Source organism: Neophocaena asiaeorientalis, unplaced genomic scaffold (genome assembly GCF_003031525.2).
Source record: "Neophocaena asiaeorientalis asiaeorientalis breed wild unplaced genomic scaffold, Neophocaena_asiaeorientalis_V1.1 scaffold598, whole genome shotgun sequence".
Lineage (NCBI taxonomy): Eukaryota > Metazoa > Chordata > Mammalia > Artiodactyla > Phocoenidae > Neophocaena > Neophocaena asiaeorientalis.
Window position 1 is genome coordinate 329,351 of NW_020173036.1, and position 23,327 is coordinate 352,677.

At 42.2% G+C, this 23,327-nt stretch overlaps 1 protein-coding gene across 2 annotated transcripts in view; it reads left to right on the forward strand.

Moving 5' to 3' along the window:
* Positions 1 to 22,870, forward strand: part of SLC37A3 (solute carrier family 37 member 3) — a 44,419-nt gene extending 21,549 nt beyond the window's left edge. For both annotated transcript variants that reach the window (XM_024742500.1, XM_024742501.1), the window contains exons 6-15: positions 1,491 to 1,636; positions 6,764 to 6,860; positions 9,025 to 9,109; positions 9,844 to 10,022; positions 12,239 to 12,380; positions 13,915 to 14,016; positions 14,628 to 14,675; positions 15,637 to 15,788; positions 19,790 to 19,855; positions 21,492 to 22,870. In XM_024742500.1, coding sequence (XP_024598268.1) covers positions 1,491 to 1,636; positions 6,764 to 6,860; positions 9,025 to 9,109; positions 9,844 to 10,022; positions 12,239 to 12,380; positions 13,915 to 14,016; positions 14,628 to 14,675; positions 15,637 to 15,788; positions 19,790 to 19,855; positions 21,492 to 21,584 — 1,110 coding nt within the window. In that variant the 3' untranslated portion in view covers positions 21,585 to 22,870. The remainder of the gene's footprint in view (positions 1 to 1,490; positions 1,637 to 6,763; positions 6,861 to 9,024; positions 9,110 to 9,843; positions 10,023 to 12,238; positions 12,381 to 13,914; positions 14,017 to 14,627; positions 14,676 to 15,636; positions 15,789 to 19,789; positions 19,856 to 21,491) is intronic.
* The last annotated feature ends 457 nt before the right edge of the window (positions 22,871 to 23,327 follow it).

The window sequence follows — 23,327 nt, forward strand, 5'->3', positions numbered from 1 at the left end:
GCTCCCTTCTACCTCATGGCTATCGTTCCTGCTGTTCTTCCTGCCTTGAATGCTCTCTGTTCAGCTCTTGATAGTATAACTCAGCATCTCCTTCAAGTCATTGGCCAAATGACTCTTGTTTCATTATGCCTTACTTTACCAGCCCCACTCCCGGAAGTCATCCTTCCCTGTCCTGAGCTCCCGTGCCTGGATTTCCTTGAAGGCACTTCTCTTATCTGCTGCTCAGCCTGCTTGTTTCTGTGTCGGTCTTGCTTTCCCTAGGAGCCTGCAGTGGGGTGATTAAGACCACAGACTTCCCCAGACCTGCACCGCCTGGGTTTCAGTCCTTCCCCGGGAGTTTCCAGCTACGGTTTCTGTGTGCTTTAGCCTCCCCTTTTGAATACCTCCACCTGGGGTTGCAGTGAGGGTTCTGTGTGTTACTATGTGTGGGGCATTTGGAACAGTGGCTGGTGTATTAAGTGCTATAGAGGGCAAGGTCCATATTTGATTCATCTTTATTTGCTTATAAGCATCTGGTGATAAATTTTTGTTGATTGAATGAAAGCGTGGAGTTTAGTTAGACTCTATTGTTGTTTTTCAATGTCTGCCATTTGTGTATGGGGAAAAACTTCTTTTTCTATTTCAGAGATTGAAGCACTTTATTTATTCACAAGCTGCTCACCCACACATATAAACATACTATTTTTAAACCTGTATACATACTTTCTTGTTTGTTTTTTTACGTTTTTTGAAAAATTGAAGTATGTACATAGACTCAATAAACTCACCCTTTTTAGTGTACGCTCCTGAACTTTGACAAGTGAGTATAGTTGTGTAACTGCCACCCTTCCTTCTGCCCCAGCCTCTGGCAGGCACTGACTGTTTTTCTGTCGTTATAGCTTTGCTCATTCCAGAATGTCATATAACTGGAATCATACAGTATTAGACATACCAGTTTGAAACCCATGCCAAATATTCCCGAAGGAGACTGACTACAAGTAACACGCCCACGCCGAGCAGAATGCCTGGAAAAAAGCAGTCCTTTGATGAATGCCACCAAATGATTGAGCCAATCACAAGTTACGCCAACGCACTTATTAGGCATGGTGTTAACAATAGCTGACGCTTTCTGGTCCGCATGATGTGCCTGGGCTGTTCTAACGATATTGAAACATGTGAAGTCAGGTAGTCCCCAGAGCTGTCTTCCATAAACAAGAGGAAAGGGAAATAATGTAAAAAGAGGTCCAACAATGGGGACTTAACCTTTTAGAGTTGAAGATGCAAGTTGGAAGGATGGTCCTCGCTGCCTTTTACGCTCTTTGCCATCTCTGCCCCTCTGGTGAGGGTGGTTTGGCGGTGGTCTCACTCAGCACTGCTCTGGGCGGGAGCATCTGAAGAGTTGGCCACACGTCTCTCAGGCCCCCGACATTGACTGTATCTTTCACATAGGGTCTTCAGTCGGGGTGTCCACAAGGATGTTACATGTGTCTTTTTCTTTCTTCTTCTCTAAGGTGTTTGTCTTTGGCACTCTCACAGAATGGCTGCATTTCTACAATAAGGGGCTATACTGTAGCCTGTGGATCGTGAATGGCCTGCTGCAGTCCTCTGGTTGGCCGTGCGTCGTTGCTGTTATGGGCAACTGGTTTGGGAAAGCTGGGTATGCCACTTCCTCCTTCTTTCATTTCTCTACTTAAGTAGTTTTAATATGGGATTGTTCAAGACTTGTCAGAGTCAATGCACTTGATCCCTTCGACACCACCCACGTCTTCCCTCTATTTTAGAAAGTTTAGAGCAGCCGGGAGAGGAGGTTTCATGTCAAAGTACATTGGAAATAATGTGGACCCTAGATATGGTCTAGCCTGTGGGACTCATTCACAGCAGTCTCCTGGCCATGGTCAGATATTGAGTGTGGCTAAGGCCGTACGTCTCAAATTTTTTTTTTTTAAATCTTCCCTTTAGAGAACATAAATAACACACCATAATAACAAATCTCACATGCCATCTCATCATGTATCTTCCTGTGGGTTTTGCTTTCCCTTTTTTTGAGACTCAGTGATCTAGTTTAACCTTCTTAAAGATGAGGAAACTGAGGCCAGAAGTTATCCATAGGGCTTGCCCTGAGGTCACAGAGCAAAGGCTTCAAGAAGATGCAGATGGGGCTTCCCTGGTGGCGCAGTGGTTAAGAATCCACCTGCCAGTGCAGGTGACACAGGTTCGAGCCCTGGTCCAGGAAGATCCCACATGCTGCGGAGCAACTAAGCCTGTGCGCCACAACTACTGAGCCTCCGAGTCACAACTACTGAAGCGCGCGCACTCTAGAGCCCATGCTCCACAACAAGAGAAGCCACCGCAATGAGAAGCCTGCACGCTGCATCAAAGAGTAGTCCCCGCTCGCCACAACAAAAGAAAGCCTGCACGCAGCAATGAAGGCCCAACGCAGCCAAAAATAAATAAATAAATAACAAAAAATAAAGTTCCCTTTAAAAAAAGAAAAAAAGGAAAATGCAGATGAAGAATGTCAAACTTTGGGGCTTAGTTAAGTTGGCCATTTTTTCCATAAACCTTTAAGTACTTATCAGTTGTATGTGAGTTTGTGTGTGTGTGGCAGGGGCCATGGCTTGAGGATGGGCACCTACTGCCACTCAAGAAGAACCATACTAAATTTACAGGATAGAAAATAAATTGAGCTACCCAAAGACTTGGCTTTGTTGTTTATCATTGTTTATGACCCTCTGCCTTTAGGAATACTGTTAATTTGGATTTCTATCATTTGTCCTGGATAAATATTTATGTGTTGTGAGATGCACATTTATTTCATCGATGGCTCTATGTTTTTTGTTTGTTTACTCTTTTACGTAGGGACCAGTGTACACAGCAGGCATTATCCACCCGCTGCGGTGATCAGTGCATGCTTTGACCAACTCCGCTCGGTTTTCCAGCTTCCCCAGTCTCGTAGTAGGAGTAGAGGTGCTTGCTGGCTAATGAGCTCTGTATTGTTGTGGAAGTTCACCTGTAAAATGCCTTGTGGTTAGAATCAGCACCGCTTAATGAGAATGCTCTGATTATGTTCAGTGTGCTAGTGATTTCCAGTTCTTTCCAACTCTAGTGTCACTGGTTTAACAGAATTGATTTTCGGAGGTACGCGTTCCCCTGGGATACTTTAGTTTTCTTTTGGAGTAGGAGATGCTGTCTGCTTGTGTGTTATTTATTTTTATTAAGATTTTTAACATAACTTCTTTCCAAGCGTGATTTTTGAAAATTATACAAAGGTTACTTGATTATTGTAGCCAAACCAGATAATATAAATGAACACAGAGAAATAAAGGTAAAACCACCTGAAATCCTGTCACTTCAAGGATAATCACTTTGACATGTATAATTTTGAGATAATCCTTATCTGAACTTTTATAAATTGGGTGACACTTGGTGGTAGGTGGCAGTGACTGGGTAGGCTGACCTTGATTATTTCTCTGGCTCAGTCACAAATTCAAGAAAGCCATTACAGTTTACTTTTGAAAGTAAGACAGCTTGTTTTTAAGCAAGTAACACTAGTAAGTGAAATCAATGATGCATTGCCTGACACACAGTGACTCTTCCTATGAAATGTAACAATAAACCATGAAGTACCAATAAAACTATAACTTAAAGTCACAGTTGTTTTCAGCCAGTTTCTTCTGAAATCATGTCTTTGGTCAGCCAGTGTTATTCAGACCCTCTAGGATGCTCTTGGGAGGTTTGTGATCCACTGAGGACGTTGCCTTGGAAAGCTATTACCTTGGCTGAATCGTGTCCCTCCTCCCGTCGTCGGGGTCATAGTTTTTTAAAACACATTGAGGCAGGTAGTACTAGTAGGTACACCCTTGCAGACCCAAACTGTCAACTCTGTCACTGCACTCATTCCTTTGAGGAGCACAGCGCTTTCCAGATGAGAGCCCTGAGCCTGGGCTGGGACTTGCTGGAGATCACCCAGCTGGAGGTGGCAGAGCTGGGACTTCTGAAAAGACTTTATTTTTCACTGTTAAATGTTGTCTACCTGTTCATTTCTAAGATTCCTTCTGTCTCAGTGAGGTTATAAAAATGTTGAAAGAGCTGAAGAACCTAGACCTAACACCGTGTGTTATTGATATGTATTAAGTAGAATAAAATACAAATTTTTTTGTTGTTTGTTTGTTTCGCGGTACGTGGGCCTCTCACTATTGTGGCCTCTCCCGTTGCGGAGCAGAGGCTCTGGACGCGCAGGCTCAGCAACCATAGCTCACGGGCCCAGCCGCTCCGCGGCATGTGGGATCTTCTCGGACTGGGGCACGAATCCATGTCCCCTGCATGGTTGAGAGGCGGACTCTCAACCACTGCGCCACCAGGGAAGCCCACAAATTTATTTTTTAATATTAGTTTTTAAAATGTAACACATACTTTTTAAAAAGAATTTATTTATGTATTTATTGATTTATTTTTTTGGCCGTGTTGGGTCTTTGTTGCTGCGCGCGGGCTTTCTCTAGTTGTGGCGAGCGGAGAAGCACCGGCTTCTCATTACGGTGGCTTCTCTTGTTGCAGAGCACAGGCTCTAGGTGTGCGGGCATCAGTAGTTGTGGCACATGGGTTCAACAGTTGTGGCTTGCGGGCTCTAGAGCGCAGGCTCAGTAGGTGTGGCGCACGGACTTAGTTGCTCTGTGACATGTGGAATCTTCCCGGACCAGGGCTCGAACCCATGTCCCCTGCATTGGCAGGTGGGTTCTTAACCACTACACTACCAGGGAAGTCCTAATACACAAATTTAAACGTTAAAAAAATTAATTTTTCTCAACTGCTTTTTTTTTTTGTCTTTTTCTTTCTTCAGCAGCCCTACTGCCATTGCCTATGTCCAGAGCTAGTTGTTTTTCTCCAGGACTATTGTAATAGCTAGTTTCCCTTCCACAGACTCTTCATCCACATATCCATTTTTTTTTTGATGGCCTTATTGAGGTATACAATATGCTGCACATGTTCAAAGGGTACAGTTGGATGAGTTTTGGCATGCATGCACCTGTAAAAGTATCACAATTAAGATCATGACATATCCATCACTCCCAAAGTTTCCTCATGCCCCTTGGTAATTCCTCCCTCTCACTGCCGTCTCCAGTCAACCGCTGATTTGCTTTCTGTCACTTTAATCTGAATTTTCTAAAATTTTATATAAATGGAATCACGCAGTGTGTCTTCTTGACTGTGTTCTTCCACTCGGCACAGTAACGTTGAGATTAATTCATGTCTGCAGTGATAGTTCATTCCTTTTTATAGCTGAGGAATCATCCATTATATCACAATTTATCTGTTCACCTATTGGTGAACATTCAGGCTTTTAGTTTCGGCTTTTACTAGTAAAGCTACTGTGAATATTTGTTGACAAATCCTTGTATGGACATATGCTTTCACTTCCCTTGGATACATACCTTGGAGTAGGATGGCTGGATCATACGATAGGGGTGTGTTTATCTTTTTAAGAAACTGGCAATTTCTTCTAAAGTGGTTGAACCATTTTACATTCCCACCAGCAGAGTATAATGATTCTAGGTGCTATACATCCTTGTCAACACTTGGTATGCTCAGTGTGTTTTGATTTTAGCTATTCTAGTAGGTGTGTAGTGATACCTCCTTGTGGTTTTAATTTGCATTTCCCTAATGTCTGATGATGTTGAGCATCTTTTCTTGTGCTTATTTGCATCTTATTTATTTTTTATTTTTTTAATTTTTTGGCTGTGTTGGGTCTTCGTTGCTGCGCGCAGGCTTTCTCTAGTTGCGGTGAGCAGGGGCTATTCTTGGTTGCGGTTCATGGACTTCTCATTGCAGTGGCTTCTCTTGTTGCGGAGCATGGACTCTACGCGCGTGGGCATCACTTGTTGCAGCACACAGGCTCAGTAGTTGCGGCACACAGGCGCTAGGGCGCACGGGCTCAGTAGTTGTGGCTCGCGGGCTCTAGAGCACAGGCAGTTGTGGCACACGGGCTTAGTTGCTCCGTGGCATGTGGGATCTTCCTGGACCAGGGATTGAACCCGTACCCCCTGCATTGGCAGGTGGATTCTTTTTTTTTTTTAATATAAATTTATTTATTTATTTAATTAATTTTATGGCTGCATTGGGTCTTTGTTGCTGCACTCAGGCTTTTTCTAGTTGTGGTGAGCGGGACTACTCGTCGTTGCAGTGTACGGGCTTCTAGTTGCGGTGGCTTCTCCTGTAGCGGAGCATGGGCTCTAGGCACACAGGCTTCAGTAGTTGTGGCACGTGGGCTCAGTAGTTGTGGCTTATTGGCAGGCGGATTCTTAACCACTGCACCACCAGGGAATTCCACATCTTATTTTTTTTGTGTGTGAAGTATTTATTAAAATCTTTTGCCCCTTTTTCAGAAACTTTGTATTTGAGATTATTGTAGATTTATACTCTCTAACATTTTATTGCATTGTCTATTTTTCACCTTATTGAGTTTTGAGAGTTCTTTATATTCCAGTGACAAGTCTTCTGTCAGATAAATGATATCCAAATAGTTTCTCCCAATCTGTGGCTTGTCTTTTTAAATTCTCTTAATGGTGTTTTTCAGTGAGCCCCAAATTGAACTTATAATAAAATCTTAGAGTTAGAAGAGACCTACCTGATGTTTTGCCATTTGGGTGTACTTTAAAAAAATGTTAAAATAGAATATTGATTCTTTGTAATGCGAACCTGCACTATTTTGGCCATTTTGTATATTTGAACTGCACATAAAATCCCTTCTGATTCTATTGTCTTCTGTTTTGCACTGTTCCCATCATAGACGAGGAGTTGTTTTTGGTCTCTGGAGTGCCTGTGCCTCAGTGGGCAATATTTTGGGAGCATGTCTAGCTTCTTCCGTTCTGCAGTATGGTTATGAGGTAGGTGTTTCTTTCTAGCTTTTTCTTGAGTATATAAATATATTTTCTATTTTAGGAAATAATCCTGTGACCATTTAAAATGACCTAGAGCTATGTCTGGGTGGGGCAAGGTTTGTATTAAGAGTGGACAAACTCTTGGTAAATTCAAACACGTTAAAAAATTAGTCATGGAAAAACAACCAAATCTAAAGACATATCGGTTGGGGAAAAGTATTTGCAACTCATGTTACAGATAAAGAGCTAATTTCCTTAATATATGAAGAATGCCCACAAATTGATAAGAAAAAGACCAACACACGGAAAGAAAGGTAAAGTATTTGACTCTGTAGTTCATGAAAAGGAAATAGAAATGGCTTGTAAACATACGACAGGGTATTCCACTTCACTCAGAATTTATTCCTTCATTCAGTAAATATTTTTAAGCTCCTCTAAGTGCCCCAAGGCAGTAGCCCTGACCAAGAGACAAAAATCTCTACCCTTATGGAGTTTAGGTGTTAGTCGGCAGAGAAATGCAAATTAAAACTACACTGTAAAAAAAACAAAGAAAAGAAACAACACCGTATACTTACTATATTGGTAAAAACCCCAAAGCTTGGTAACATGTTTATGAGGATGTGACAAAACAGGCATTGCAGATGGGAGAGTAAATAACCCCTCTTGGGGTCAGTATGGTCTATCAAAGTTATAATGGCTCTCACCAAGAAGTTCCACATCTGTGAATTAATCCCATTGGTGAATATACTTCAGCATGTACAGAGAGATACATCTACAAGGTTATTTACTTCAACATTATTTGTAATAGCAAAAGATTGGTAACAGATGTCAACCAAAAGGGAAATCGTTATACTAAGGAACTCCTATTGAGTGGAATGCTGTGCAGCTGTGAAATAGAATGATGCAGCCCTAATGTCCTGACAGGGAAACAGCTCAATGGTGTGTTAAGTGAAGAAAGCAAGGGTCATAACCGTGTGTGTTGAATGCTGCCATTTGTGTGAAGTGGAGGAAGAATTAAAGAGTATCTATTGTATTGGCTTGTATGTTTCCAAAACAATCTCTGGAAAGTAAAAATGAAATAACAGTGCTTATATGTGGAAAAATGAGAATTGAATGGCTGGGAGAAGGGATGGGAGGGAGGGTTTAACTATACATCTTCTACGTTTTGTTGCTTGAATCATTGTCAACCTATTGCCTGTTCAAAACCCTAATAAGTAAATTGCTCTTTTGAAAAGCAGCAGATCCATTTTTAAGCTGCTCACCAAGTGTTTGGTTCCTGAAGAATTCTCGTCTAGTTAGGGCCAGTGGGAAGTCCTTCCTGTGTTCACATTCACCTTTTCCCAGGTTTCTTAGCTTCACACCTGGATTGTACTAATTGGCTCAGATGGGAATTTCAGTTCGCCCTACGTGCTGCTCCCAGATTTGACTTCTGGAAAAACTAATTTTGTCACCTGTCTATCTGCATCAGGCTCCACTCTTAAATAAAATAATATTCAGCGATGCAGCCTGGCTCTTGAGTCTTTCATCTGGATAGCACCTTTCCAAGTCAGTGTTCTTCCCCGTTACCCCCAGCAGAAGCCCTCAGCTCCCACCACGCAGAAGGCTTTCCGTCTCCCTCCCACCCGGTGCCTTTGCCTCAGCCGTGCCAGGAAAGGTGGTCAATTGCTATGATTTTCAGCTGCTCCCTAAAGCATTGTCTCCCTCCTTCAACCTCTTTAGCTGTTTCCTTCTTCTGAATTCAGTTCCTCTGTTTGTTTCCTATTAGGACTGGGCCTTCTCATTTATCAGCTACATGCTGCCTTATACTATTATTTTGTGGACTGTTTAATCCCCTCAACTGGAAAATATCTTTGAGGGCAGATACTGTCTTTTGTAGGAGGCCAAGTAGTGTAAGGAGTATTACTTTTGGAGCTAGTTCTGATTTCATGATCGTAATAGTACCACTCAGTGTCCCGTGGACCTTAATTGTCCTCTCTGAGTCCCATAGAGTCCCTGGGAAAAACTTCTGAGAAAACACAAGTAAAACACTTAGCTCAGTGCCTGGCACAGGCTAGGCGCTCAGCGCTCATTTCCTTTCCAGTCGCCCTGTCCTCCCCCGTGTGCCTCTAATGAATGTGCCTTTAATGAGCATCTCAGATGCGTCAGGAACACCTTTCCCTTCCCCCTCCAGTATGCCTTTCTGGTGACGGCGGCTGTGCAGTTTGCTGGTGGGATCATCATCTTCTTTGGACTCTTGGTATCACCCGAAGAAATTGGTGAGAAGCTGCTCTTCTACTCAGAACGTCTTACTATTATAGGCAAAGAGAAACCTGTGGCCAGAACAGCCTATCTCTTTCTTCCTAGGAGAACTGTGAGCTCCTTTCAGTGAATGCAAGGAGCAGTATTGCTGTTTGTATCCTGTTGACGCTGCGGCCTCTCCTGGCACAGCTGCAAATGTTTGAGGCAGTGAGGCTCACCTTTTTATAGATTCAGGGAAAACTCATCATTTGCAAATGGGTTTTATAATGGAGTTGCTGGCTAGAAATTAGCATGGATGTATTTCGAATTTCACTTCTTGAGACAGATTTCTTTTCCTTCCTAAAAATAATTTAGTGTGATGCTTATCTGTGGTTAAATACAGAACGTGTACAAGTGAAACCACAGAAGCAGATAGATGTATGATTCTTCTATCTTTTGAGTATACTAAAGAGACATGTCAGTTTAAGAGCACGTAATTAATGATGTTTTTGGTATTATGTAAGAGAGATACTGTGATGTAGTTGAAAAAGCTTTGCTTTGAAGCCAGGTCAAGGAAAATTAGAGGCCTGGGTTTGTGGCTCATTAACTGTGTGACCTTAATTGACCTTGGACTCTGAACCTTAGTAGCTTCTCTGTAAAATGGAAATAAAAATAACATGGACCCCGTAAGTAATGATGCATGCAAAGCACTTAGCCCAGTGCTGGGCACCTGGAGGACCCTCTGTAAACATGGATGTCACTCTTGTTGTAGGTCTCCCAGGTATTGAGGCCGAAGAAAATTTTGAAGACGACTCACACAGGCCATTAATTAGTGGTGCTGAAAATGAAGATGACGCTGAGCCTAATTATTCAATCCAAGAAGACAAGACTATTACCCAAGTCAAGGCGATAAGCTTTTACCAGGCTTGTTGCCTTCCCGGAGTTATAGCGGTAAAGCCTGTTCAAATCTCCTTACCACAGCCAGTGAGATGTTATAGCCGGGATAGTAACTCTGCCTGGGATAAAGCATCTTGAAGTATTTCGCTTCTCTCTGAGACTTTATTTTAGGAATATATGTTCAGAGCGATAGTGAATATTGGCCCTCAGCTTGTTTCTGTATTGGCACCACTTGAAGTTTTATCTGAAATCTAATGCAGGGTTTGGCAAAACCTTTTCTGTACAGAGCCAGTTAGTAAATGTTTTCAGCTTTGGGGGCACCATACAGTCTCTGCCACAATCGCTCAACTCAGTAGAGGAAAGGAGTCCATGGACGATATGAAACAAATGGGCCCGGCCGTATTTGGCCCGTGAGCTGGAATTTGCTGACCGTGGTCTAGCCTTCGAGTAAGAAGGCAAATTTGATATTTTAAAATATATACCTTTTGGCCTGTTGGAAGTCTTATAGAATTATAAATAGCCCAAGAGAGGTTTGAGTGGTTCGTTAGGTCTGTTTGATTTGCCTATATCCTTACTATTCTAGGGGAAAAAAAGTTTTCCCTTCTGTTAAAGGTCCAGAGCAGAATACTCCACAGCGTTTCCTGGTAATGCATTCCAGTGTTTCCGCAACCTTTACAGTTAGGTTTTTTCCTAATGTCTAAATTGAAGCCCTTCTGCTGCAGTTTTTCTGTCTTGGTGTTTTGGGCGCTCTAGCATGGGAGTGGAAGTTAAAAGGCTTAGGTTATGTTGCCAGCTTACCCATTAACTAGGCCTGGGGTAAGTCACTCAGCCCGTCCTCGTGTCTCAGTTCCCCTTCCTATGGACAGAAAACCTACCAGTCCTCCCTGGAGTCTGTAACACTGGGTTATTGTATTGTGAATAAGCACCTTTTTTATTTTATTGTTTAATGGTGCTTTATGAACGTAACCCGTCAGTAAATTCAGAGTCTGCAGGTTGTCCTATTTCATACTTTCCAGTTCCCTTCTACCTGCCCCCAAGCTAAGAGAACTGACATTTACAAACAAGATAGTTTAAGCGTGAGTTAAAATTTAAGTGTAAGTTCCCACAAGTCTTCAACCAAAAGATGATGTGTAATACAAGGGAAATGCAAGTTCCTTTGGGCCTGTTCTTATGCTAATGATCAGTATTTTTTAAAGTAGTTATTAAAATGTTCTGCTGGTAATAGGTTAATTTCTGAGACAGAACTTAGATTTGTTGTGACTAAACGTGGCCCTCTTTTGCTATTGCTTTGTGTTTCACAAGCTATTGTTCCCTGCCACGGGCAGGGTGTAAAGGAAATCCAGTTAACTTAATTCCTTTGTCTTTGTGGCAGGCTGTCTGGACAAAATGCACTCATGATTGGGATTTGGCTCTCTAGGGGGTGGCTGCTGCCCGGCCTGGGAAGCTGCTTTCAAACAAGTGATACCTAGGGAATAACTGGCAGCTCCAGGGAAAAGAATATACTAGCCAGACACCCTTTGAAGTCAGTCTCTCTGTTCCTCCCCCTTTTTCCTTTGATGCTAAATGTCAGGATTTCCTGGTAATAATGTGTTGAATATAGGATTCTCAGCCCCGCTGCCATCTTAAGGCAGCTGTAACTTTCATTCCTCAACCTAGAGCCACAAGACCCATGACGATCCTGTTCTTTCACTTTTGACTCAAAGCTTGTGGAAACTACAGCGTGAAAGTAGTTTTCATGTTGATGCTTTTCTTAAGACCTTGGAACCGTAGTCCAGTCCCATTGCTTTGCATTGTCCATAATGTTAACTTCACAGGAAGTAGAGCCAAAAAAGCCTGGCTGCTTGCAATAAAGGCTGTGATGTTACTGGATTCGTTTGCGTATGGTTAGTGCTAGTCAGTGGCATGAATACCTTTTATTTTTATCTATATAAAGAAATATGAGTATGTGCCCTACCTTGCAGGTTCAAAACACTGGTTTGCTTCTACCAGAGAACTGAAAGAAGAAAGTGGGGGGACAATTAAGGAGTAGTCCTATGTGTTTTTTATCCCAAGGCCTACTGTACTGCCTTTCTAGACGCTAAGGGGGGATGAAGAGAAGAGGGAGACTGGGTAAAGTCAGGCAAATAGGAATTTGTAGAAACATTTAATTTGAAAATCAGGTACTATTCGCCCCAAACTCCTCTGTTCTGTTTTGTTGTTTAATTACATTTACATGGTAGTTATGTTGTGCCGTTTGCTCCTTACTGGTAGTTGGATGTTTTTCCCTATAGTATTCACTGGCCTATGCCTGCTTGAAGTTAGTGAATTACTCCTTCTTCTTCTGGTTGCCCTTTTATCCGAGTAATAACTTCGGATGGAAGGAGGCTGAAGCCGACAAGCTGTCCATTTGGTACGATGTTGGAGGAATTATAGGTAAGGCCAGTGATACATCTTTTTCTGTAATAAGAATTAGTCACTAGTCATATTTTACTGGGTTATGAAATCTGGCATCATTTAAAGTTTTATTACTTATTCCACAGCTATTTTTCCTAAACTGTCCTATGAGTAAATAGCCAAACTCCTAAAAAAAGAAAGTCCTTAGAAAAGAAGACCTAGCCTATGGCAGCCCTGTGATTTATAGGGCTCTTTTTTCTCAGTCCTTTGTTGATGGATCAGTTCTTTTGTCTTGGGAAGTGCAGGGATGTCTCTCTCTGATCCCTTTAAGTGTAACCCCTTTGTACACTTTCAGCGATAGCTTAGCTGTAAAGCAAATTGTATGTCAGAGATTCAAGTTAGGATGTGAACGTGTTCATTTTATGTACCACACCGCAGCCAAAGAAGGGAAACATACTAGCTTAGTGTATTGATTGTCAGATCATAAAGGTAGGAATAATAGCAGGGATTAATTTTTTTGTTTTGCAATTGCTTCATTGTACACAGCAGATTTTTTGTTTGTTTGTTTGTTTGTTTTTGCGGTACGCGGGCCTCTCCCGTTGTGGAGCACAGGCTCCGGATGCACAGGCTCAGCGCCGTGGCTCACGGGCCCGGCCGCTCCACGCCCTCGCAGATCAGGGCACGAACCCGTGTCGCCTAGCATTGGCAGGCAGACTCTCAACCACTGCGCCACCAGGGAAGCCCCACAGCAGATTTTAACAGTGACCTTTTGTTCTAACTGGAAGTGTAAACAAGGAAGTAGGAAACTTTAAAATCAGACATATGTACAGATTGCATGTTAGTGGGTACTGCTTATATGGCTATGGCAGAACCTTAATATCCTTTTTGTAATGTTTACATTTAGAAGTGTGGAAAGACTAAACTGCCCTGAGCGCATGAAAGCACAGTGTATCCTTAGGTGATATACTGTTGCTGTATTTGAACTTGTGTGCCCTTATTCTTAGATCCAGAGCCAAGGTGAGGTTGCTGCCTTTAGACCTGCACGTACTTCTCATGAGGGTGTACCAGGTGTCCCACTGCCCCTAGACTCCAAGTAGGAATGCATCTAAATGTGACTGCGTTGCTTCAAGGATCCACATCACTTCTTTTAAACGTCTTGACCTATTAGTTACTACCAAACCATGATTGCTGCACTTAATTTTAGTGAATATTTATGTTCACTACTACTAATAGCCGATGAAGCACAGTCCTTAATTAATTATCTTTTAAAATAAAAAGCAGAAAAGCCTTCACAGCTGGTTGGAGAAGGAAAAACAGCAAGGAACAGTGGGGTAGTTTTGATGATTTTCCCTTATTTGTGGTGTCCCGTCCCCATCAGCCATCATGACAGTTAATAGTCAGGTAACCTTTCTAAAAGGAAATTACGGAGGAAATGTTTTAGGAGAGCCAGCTCTCTTTTTGGATGGACCAGTGTTAGGATCCTGATCGCAGGTGGAGGGTATGCGGTAAGCAAGAGTCAGGTAACTGAGCTAAATTAGACATTTTGATTGGGTTTCACTCTTTGTGCTTGAAGGTGGAACTCTGCAAGGCTTCATCTCTGATGTTCTACAGAAGAGAGCCCCAGTGTTAGCTCTCAGTCTACTTCTGGCCATCGGGTCCCTTGTTGGATATAGTCGTGAGTATTCCCTTGCAATTAAACTGTTTTCCTCATCTCTTAGGACTAAGGCATTTATTTGCCTTGAGTCAGTGATCAACCCTGGGGGGATAGTTGAGACCAGCCACAAAGGCATAATATGGGACCTTTGTATTGTCCTGTAAATGCCGCTAAAAGTATCACATAGTTTTATTTGTGTTGGGAAGGAAACTGGCGTCTCTTCTGCTTTGTTAGTTTGTTTAAAAGCTTGCTTGGGAGTGTATATGCTTTGTTCAAGGGTAGGCTCCAGAGTGGCAGCATTAGAGCCAATAAAACAATAAAAGGGACAAGATTTCAAAAGAGGAAAGATGGTAATTAGTAGGTTTGGTATATGTCCCTTAAGATGCTGCTGAGATAGAAGTAGAGTTTTCCTGTAAGCTTTTAGAAGTCACATTAGCTTGAGCACCAGCAAGAAGCAGACATTACAAATAAAACCTGGGGGAGGTGGTGATGGAGCTGTATGCGCTTGTTGTCCCTGGGAGCGATCTGTGAGGTCACGGAGATCCAGGCCCAGATCTGTGTGTACTGTTGGGGGGAGGCACACGTAATGCGCTCCTCAGATCGTTGTTCTGTGTCTGTGTCTTTCCTCACAGGTTCTCCAAATGATAAGTCCATCAATGCGCTTCTGATGGCTGTCACAGGTATGGCACAGGCTCCATTTCACTGTACTGTTCCTCTGTAAGGAAAAAGGAAAAGAGGAAACTGATTTCTCCTTCAATTTGAATAATGCTAAAACCACAATTATAGAGAACTCAGAAGGTAAAAAGGAAAGATGCCTCCTTCAGATCCTGCTTCTCTGCTCTCGTGTGACCTCCTCAGTCCTGTCGTGACAGAGGCAGTCCCTTTTGACAGAGGTTTCCTAAGATTTTTGATTGCTGCCCCACCCGCTCATGTTACTTGTGGAAGTGGCTTAGGAAGATGCCGCATTGGAAACCAATTCACCAGCTTTCAAAAGGTCCAGTATAGCTAGTTTTTCCTCCTGTGTTGGAATTGGTCAGAATTTCTTCACTTGAGCCCCAGGTGAAACAATTGAGTGCAATTAGGGACCGTGTTATAGAAGAATTCTTATTTTTCAACTTGAGATCATAGGATAGTGGGAGCTGCTCCTGCTCTATGAGGCACGTGGGACTGATGCAGCCTCATGGACAGAGTCACATGGGCCAACTCCCGCTCAGTCCTTGGACAGCCTCACCGCGAGCAGTGGCCGATGGAACCCCCTACGCCACTGAAATCGCTTTTTCTCCTGTCTCTTTTTTTTCAATACGTTTGGTTGAATTTGGGCAGTCAGATGCTCTGCGCTGCACCTCTATCATAAGAGAATTTGACAAGCTAGTGCAGTTAGTTGTCAATGCATGTGCACTTCACAGGATTAGAAAGCTGTGTGTTCACTCTATTTTCTAGAGAAAAGTGGATGCTAACTAGTTTGAAGATGTTACTATCTGGGGGAGTTTCCATTTTTATTGGTTATTTTTTTCCCCTCTTTTTGTTTCTCTCCAACATACTGATTGGAGTATTGGGATTAAGAGTTTGCTTTATTCAGTAGATTCCTAGCGTTGTTACAAATAGTGTCTTAATAAGAACCTGTTCTGTTTATGACTTCAGGATTTTTTATTGGTGGACCTTCTAATATGATTAGCTCTGCTATTTCTGCGGACCTGGGTCGTCAGGAGCTGATCCAAGGCAGCACTGAGGCTTTGGCGACCGTCACAGGAATAGTTGATGGAACCGGGAGCATTGGAGCTGCAGTGGGCCAGGTGAGAGAGCAGGGGAGGGCTTGACATGGAGTGCTCAGCAGTTCTTCAGCGGTGGCAGAGTTTAGCCCCACCCCCTGGGCCACAGTAGGGTGGCACTCTTGTGCTGTAGCGCACTGTACTGAAAGCCTTGGGTTTTCAGTCTCTGAGGTCCAGCTGATGTGACCTAGTGTGGAAGGTCGCTCTACATTTATCAGTTCCTTCTTTCCACCTTTACCTCTAGATTCTTCCTGTCTGAAAAGAAGCTAACACCTCATAAGACAGATTCTCCAGTCCCAGCCCGCCACTCCTTTCTTCCAGCCTGAACTTGGCACTCCAAGGAGGCCATGAGACACATGCTTCTCATTACCCCACACCTGACGTGCAGGCCCTGCCTCTCTCCCCCTACCAGACACACACACGTACACACATTCTTCCCGTGGATCCCTGCCAGAAATTGCCATGGACTCTGCAGCTGCCCTGAGTCGCTTACTCTGCTTCCTACAACTGTGTCTCAAAAGGTGGTTCATAAATGTCTTATGCCAGAATCATCTGGGGGTTCATTAAAGTACCGAACACTAAGCTTACTGTAGACTTGCTGAGTGAGAGCCTGGGGATCTGTATTTCAGCAAGCCTTCCTGACGATTCTTATGCACTCTAAAGTTTGAGATCTTCTGGGCTAAGATTGGCCTACTCTAGGTAATCAGAACTATTCAAATCGCTCTTTTTTGCTTACATTGAGCTTCAGAAAGGCATCCCTTCTCTGGGACAGTCATGAGTCATGCCTCGCCTAGGGTATACTACTCTAGGTCATTGCAAAATGTGGATTTTGCAAAATGTGGATTTGAGAATCAACTGCGTGGATAAAATGGTTGAAACCGTGGAAGTGATGTGATGTTTAATGGGGAAAGAAAATATAGGCAAAACCTCAGAGGATGTCCAATGGTTACAGAAACAGGAAGCCAGAATTTGAGGAGGGGTGTTACTCAGATCATAGAGGTAGAGAGGTCAGGAGAAAGAGAATGGAAGGAAAAAGGCTTGTAGTTTTGACATTGAGGTCATTAAATGGCCTTGAAGATTGCTGCTTAATGGGGGTGGATCAGTGGTATCCGACTGCTAGTGGTTAATGCAAGAGCAAATACTGAGGGAGATACACCATCTTAATGCTGGTCTCCACCCAGCCATATATTACACATTTATTTGTTAATGTCTGTGTCTCCCACTGTAAGGTGAGCTTCACGAGGGCTGCATTTTATTTGTTTTGTGTTCTACTGTAGCCCTGGTACCAGGAACGGTGCCTGGCACACAGTAGACATTCAGATATTTGTGGAATGATTGTAGAATGAATGATTTATAGGATCAGTGTGTTAGCATATTTGATTCTGAGACTAAAGGAAAAACAAACTTAGCAAAGGTAGGAGAAATTTGTCCTGGAGTAGGAACTAAAAAAATGCTATTGGCCACCTGTTCAGATGTCTTCATATAAGGGGTATTGGGCATCCTTTTCTGAAATAACTGTATTTTAAGTTTTCCTTCCCAACTAATGTTTTCTTCATTAATCAAATGGGTATATTGTAATTAGCATTTCAAGGAGTTTCTTTTCATTTAGAATGCCTGCCAGTGTTATGATCCCTGTCTGTGAACATGGGTCAGCATTAGGTTGACTTTCATGGTTTGGGAAGCAGGACCAGGACTAAAACATAGCTAGCTTTACTCACTCCCCCGCCATGTTGATTTTTGAATGATTTTCTATTGCTTGAGGTATGAAATCCCAAACTCCATGACTTAATATGGACTTAATAAAGCCCTTAGAAGGAAACATAGGGACGACGCCTCATGACAGATATATACCAGGGGTCAGTAAGCACCTGCAAAGATTCTCAGCATCCTTAGGGAGATGCAAAGCAAAAACATGAGCTACCACTTGACACCTAATTAGGATGGCTGTAGTTAAAACAAAAGAAAAGAGTAACAGGTGTTGGTGAGGATGTGGAGAAATTCACATACAGTGCTGGTGGGAATGTAAAATCGTGCAGCTACTGTAGAAAACACTATGGTGGTTCCTCAAAAAGTTAAACATAGAATTACCATATGACCCAGCAATTCCACTCCTAGGTATGTTGTACCCCAAAGAATTGAAAACGGATTCAGATATTTGTTTGCCGATGTTCACCGCAGCGTTATTCATAGTAGCCAAAAGGTGGAAACAACTCAAGTGTCCGTTGATAGATGAATGGATAAACAAAGTGTGGTATATCTATGCAATGGGATATTATTTAGCCATAAAGAGGAATGGAGTTCTGATACATGCTACAACATGAATGAACCTTAACAACATTATGCTAAGTGAAATAAGCCAGACACAAAAATATTGTGTGATCCTACTTAACATGAAATATCTTGAATGGCAAATTCATAGAGACAGAAAGCAGATTAGAGTTTATCAGGGGCTGAGGAGAGGGGCCATGGAGAGTTCTTGCAGAGAGTTAATGGGTGCAGAGTTTCCGTTAGGGGTGATGAAAAATTTTGAAAATAGGTAGTGGTGATGGTTGTGCAACATCATGAATGTATTTGATGCTGCTGAGTTGTACACTGAAAGATGGTTAAAATGGCAAGCTTTGTGTTACATGTATTTTTTTTTTTAAAAGAGCACGGGTTAAAAACTATTGGATACCTTTTATTAATTGAAAATAAAAGAATGTGCTGTAGAGTGTCAAAGTCATACAGTAATCCTATGAGCAAATAGTGTAATTGAAAAATGAGTGGTATACTTAAAAGACAAACTTTAAAAAAAAATTATTTATTTATTTGGCTGCATCGGGTCTTAGTTGCGGCGTGCGAACTCTTAGTTGTGGCACGTGGAATCTAGTGCCCTGACCAGGGATCGAACCCAGGCCCCCTACATTGGGTGCGTGGAGTCTTAGCCACTGGACCACCAGGAAAGTTGCGGAGACGAACTATTTTTAAAAGCATCAATTATAGTACCATTCACTGGAAGAAGGACTGATTAAATGGAAGTGACTTGAGGCTGTTCATCATCCTCTCTTAATTTTTTTTTTATAAATTTATTTATTTTATTTTATTTATTTTTGGCTGCGTTGGGTCTTCGTTGCTGCACACGGGCTTCCTCTAGTTGTGGCGAGTGGGGGCTACCCTTCGTTGCAGTGCATGGGCTTCTCACTGAGGTGGCTTCTCTTGTTGTGGAGCACGGGCTCTAGGTGCGCGGGCTCAGTAGTTGTGGCTCACGGGCTCTAGAGCGCAGGCTCAGTAGTTGTGGCACATGGGCTTAGTTGCTCCATGGCTTGTGGGATCTTCCCGGACCAGGGCTCAAACCCGTGTCCCTTGCATTGGCAGGTGGTTTCTTAACCACTGCGCCACCAGGGAAGTCCCCATCATCCTCTCTTAATAGAAAAGTGAAAAAAAATATACCTCCTGGACTTGTGCCTTCTGTTACACAGATTTTGGACTGTGCCAGCTTACCAAATGAAGGGTGTCAATAAAGCTTAAATAGGAGCATGTATATGCAAGAGCTCTGCAAACTGCAAAACACTATACAAATCCTAACTCCTTTTTATTTTCTAGAAGAGATATGTTTAATCTACTTTTTTTTAAAAAATTATTTTATTATTTATTATTTTTGGCTGCATTGGGCCTTCGTTGCTGTGCGTGGGCTTTCCCTAGTTGCGGTGAGCAGGGGCTACTCTTTGTTGCAGTAGTACTCTTTGAAGCACGGGCTTCTCATCGCAGTGGCTTCTCCTGTTGTGGAGCGTGGGCTCCAGGCGCGTGGGCTTCAGTAGTTGTGGCTCGTGGGCTCCAGAGCACAGACTCAGTAGTTATGGCCCACGGGCCTAGTTGCTCTGCGGCATGTGGGATCTTCTCGGACCAGGGCTCGAACCCGCGTCCCCTGCATTGGCAGGCGGATTCTTAACCACTGCGCCACCAGGGAAGCCCTAATCTACTTTTTAGCTACTTCAGTTTATTATTTTATAAAGGATTATATTGTGATTTCTTTTTCTCCCTTTTAGTATTTAGTGTCTTTGATCCAGGACAACCTAGGATGGATGTGGGTTTTCTACTTTTTCATTCTTATGGTAAGTGTGTGCCCTTTTTGTTTTTTTTAAACTAGTAGTTTTTAAATTAAATTAGTTCAAAGCATTTACTTAAATCACTTTTTTTACACGCAAAGTAGTTTTTTTTGTTGAGGAATAATTGACTTAAAATAAATTGCATATATTTAACAAGTAAAATTTCGTACAGTTTAACGTATGTGCATGCATGTCTGTGAACCCATCATCTCGATCAGGACAGTAAATGTATCCATCACTCCCAAAAGTTTCTTCATGGCCCTTGTGTAATCCCTGTCTCTTGCCTCTCCACCATCCCACCTCTCTCCAGGTAACTACTGAGCACTTTCTGTTGCTATAGATTAGCTTGCGTTTTCTTGAGTTTTATATACATGGAATCATACACTATGTATTTTTGTCTGCTTCTTTCCGTCAGCATAATTATTTTGAGATTCATCCATGTTGTTGCATGTATCAATAGTTCATTTCTTTTTATGGTTAAATCACTTCTTAAACCAACAAAACTGCTGACCGCTTTTAAAGATTCTTTTGTGAAAAGTAACATTTTATTATTCTGAAAGACACATTCATTTTTCAAGGAAGGAAAGGGCTGTTAGTTTGCCCTTGACCTGAGTCTAATGAGTATTGTCATTTATAATTCCAGAAAAAACGAAGAGAGGCTTATACCCCCAACCATTAATCAGGGTACTCTTCCAGAGTACTCTCTGTCTGCTAAATATAATTTGGGAATTCTGAAGGAAATGTGTATGCCAAGCCACATAGGGTTAAAAAAGAAGCATTGCTGTAATTAACACTGTGGTGTGCAAGTTCTAAAATGAACCTCGAGTCTCTTGAGAAAATATCTGTTGTGCCTTCGACATTCTTGGCTGGAACTCTATACTTTCTGGGAAACAGCCAATACAGAATAAGGCCTTGTGCTTTTAAAACATTGCTCTCTTTTGAATAAGCATGTGACATACTCTTATCACATATTGAGACGGTGCTCAAGACAGGTCTACTTGAGAGTCTGGTGATGGCTTCGTTCACCAGGGGATGCATTCAGTATCCTGTCCCTAAATCTAGGGCATCCTAATTGGAGGCAGCCTCCATTGCCCAAGTCTAGATGCTGTCCTCCAGCCTATCCAAGGAGCCTTTGGGATAGCTCAGCACCTGGAATCCCCTGGAGCTGCCTTAAGGCTTATGTACTCTGCTATCACAAAGGATGCTTTCTTCTGCCTGAGTGCCCTCCAGCTTCTACAGACTGGGCCGTATAACTCGGTCATCTACTTCTGAGTAGAGGGAAGTATCTCCTGATGAACCTGTTGGTATGATCATACTAGAAATGTAATAGAAAGAAAACTGAATCTGTTAGAAGAAACACTGTTTAAATCTGAGCTCCAGTATCAATTTTCTGCCCTACCTACGAGTTATTTAATCTGTGTACCTTAGTTCTTTTTTTGGAGACTGTAATGTAACATTAAGTATTTTGTAATATTAACTGTAATTTTCAAAATCATTTTCTAATTCATTAAAGATTGAGTTGTCCTTGTACGAAGTCAAAAAGAATGTAATTGTCCAAATTCATTATTATGTTCAAAACATGATGCTCTAACAGAATTAATTAACTTGTCACTGCATGTTCAATGCTTTTTTCTCTTCACAGACAAGTTGCACAATTCTATTTATTTCACCATTAATAGTGAGGGAAATATGCTATCTTATGCAAAGACGAGAAGCTCGCATATTGAGTGGGTGACTGGTGCCCACAAAAGAACAAGAATATCAGGACTATTTCTTTTCATTCACCTTATTTTGGGGTTGTCTTAAGAGCTCCAGTATAACCTCAGATTGTCAAGCCTCTTTCAACAGTGTCAGCCACCGGAGATGCTGACCAGAGTGAAGGCTGGGCTATTTTTCTACACTACAGGAATTATTGTTAATGATTTTTATCGCTGTTGTTTCATGAATGTACTGAATGGCCTATGAATCTGCCAGTGTCTTTGTTGGCCTGTGGAGGTTTATTCCTTTAACCGTAAATGCTGTATTGGACTTGGACCCAAGTTCTCCAGTCTGGAAAGCCGAGTGACCACAAGGCAGTCAGGCATGGTTTGTATCAGTGACGTGCTCCACGAATAGAAAGGATCGTTGCATTTTGCTTTGGTCATGAGTTTGCAGAGCGTGCCTCATCTCTGAAGCATCAAATCCGGATAAAGCACTCTAGCTGGGTCCAGCGTAAGCCTGCTTGGACAGAGGATCCCTTTGTTAACCACGGTGGGAAAAATCACACTACATGCTGATTGGCTCAGTCACTCTGTATCTGCTCTAAAGTCGTTCAGCTCCAGAAGCAGAAGTATCTTCAAGTGATTGTCAACTTCTTCTCCTCCGTCTTCATTCAGAATTCCCTTTGGCTCCTGGAAGTCTTTAGTCTTCCTTTCAAGGACCATAAGGTACCTCAATTGTGAACATGCCAGTGTGTAATTTACAACTGAAGTACTCAACTCCAGATTTGTTCTCTGGGAACTTTAGGATCCACTAGGAAGCTAATGTGCTTAGCCCTATTTTCAGAGGATTGATCTCTGTCGCAGCTGGGTTCCTTGCATTACCTCAGCAGAAGACTAGAATTAGAGAAAAAAGAAGGACCTTTTGGCCCTGTAAGTGTTAAGTATGTGACCTTGAATCACATTAATGGATTACTAGGGCCTGAGGTGTGTCTAGGTATCTATTCTTTAGAAGTTTGTAGAATATATGTCTTCAAGGCTGTGAATTCTATACTAATTATCAATATTTTAAGGTCATACTGTATATATATTTTAAATTATGGAAGGTAACAGGTGAAAACTGTGCAATTTTGAGGGCTGCCTAATTTGCATTGGGTTAGGGAATATTTTTCAACCTCTTGCTTTATACTCTCAAATGTGGTGCGTTTATGAACTTGTTAATGTTATTTAATCAAGCAGATTTCCAATCAGTTAATTGCTCATTACTGACAAAAAGGGAAAATATGAAACACAGAAAGGGAAATAAACTGACTTTTATAATAAATATCTGTCCACCTGGTTATTTTATCTATACCGTGAGCTCCGCGCTGTAGAATGTGACTCATGCCTTGCAATTTCCTGCTACTGAGTGTTCCCTGGTGACTATTCACTGACCCTACAGTGTTGCCAGATTGTACAGGTCTATTTCTACTACATTCTGTGAAAGCCTTCCCTTCCCCTTTGTGTAAGATTGTGCTGAGTTTGGATGAGCTGCCTAGTTGTAATTTAAGAATCATCTCTAGATGAACCCCATTTTGATTATTTAGCCCCTGTCTGACATTTGGCTGAGAGTTTCCTCTCCCCCTACGTAATCAGTGTGGTCACATCTTCGTATCCTGACACCAACCATTGTTTTCTTTCTCAAGTTTAAACTTAGCTGGATAGGTGTTCCTCTGACCTCTCTGTAGCCGCCAAGTTGTACCTGAAATGAAATTATAAATAAAACGACTGCTCAACACTGA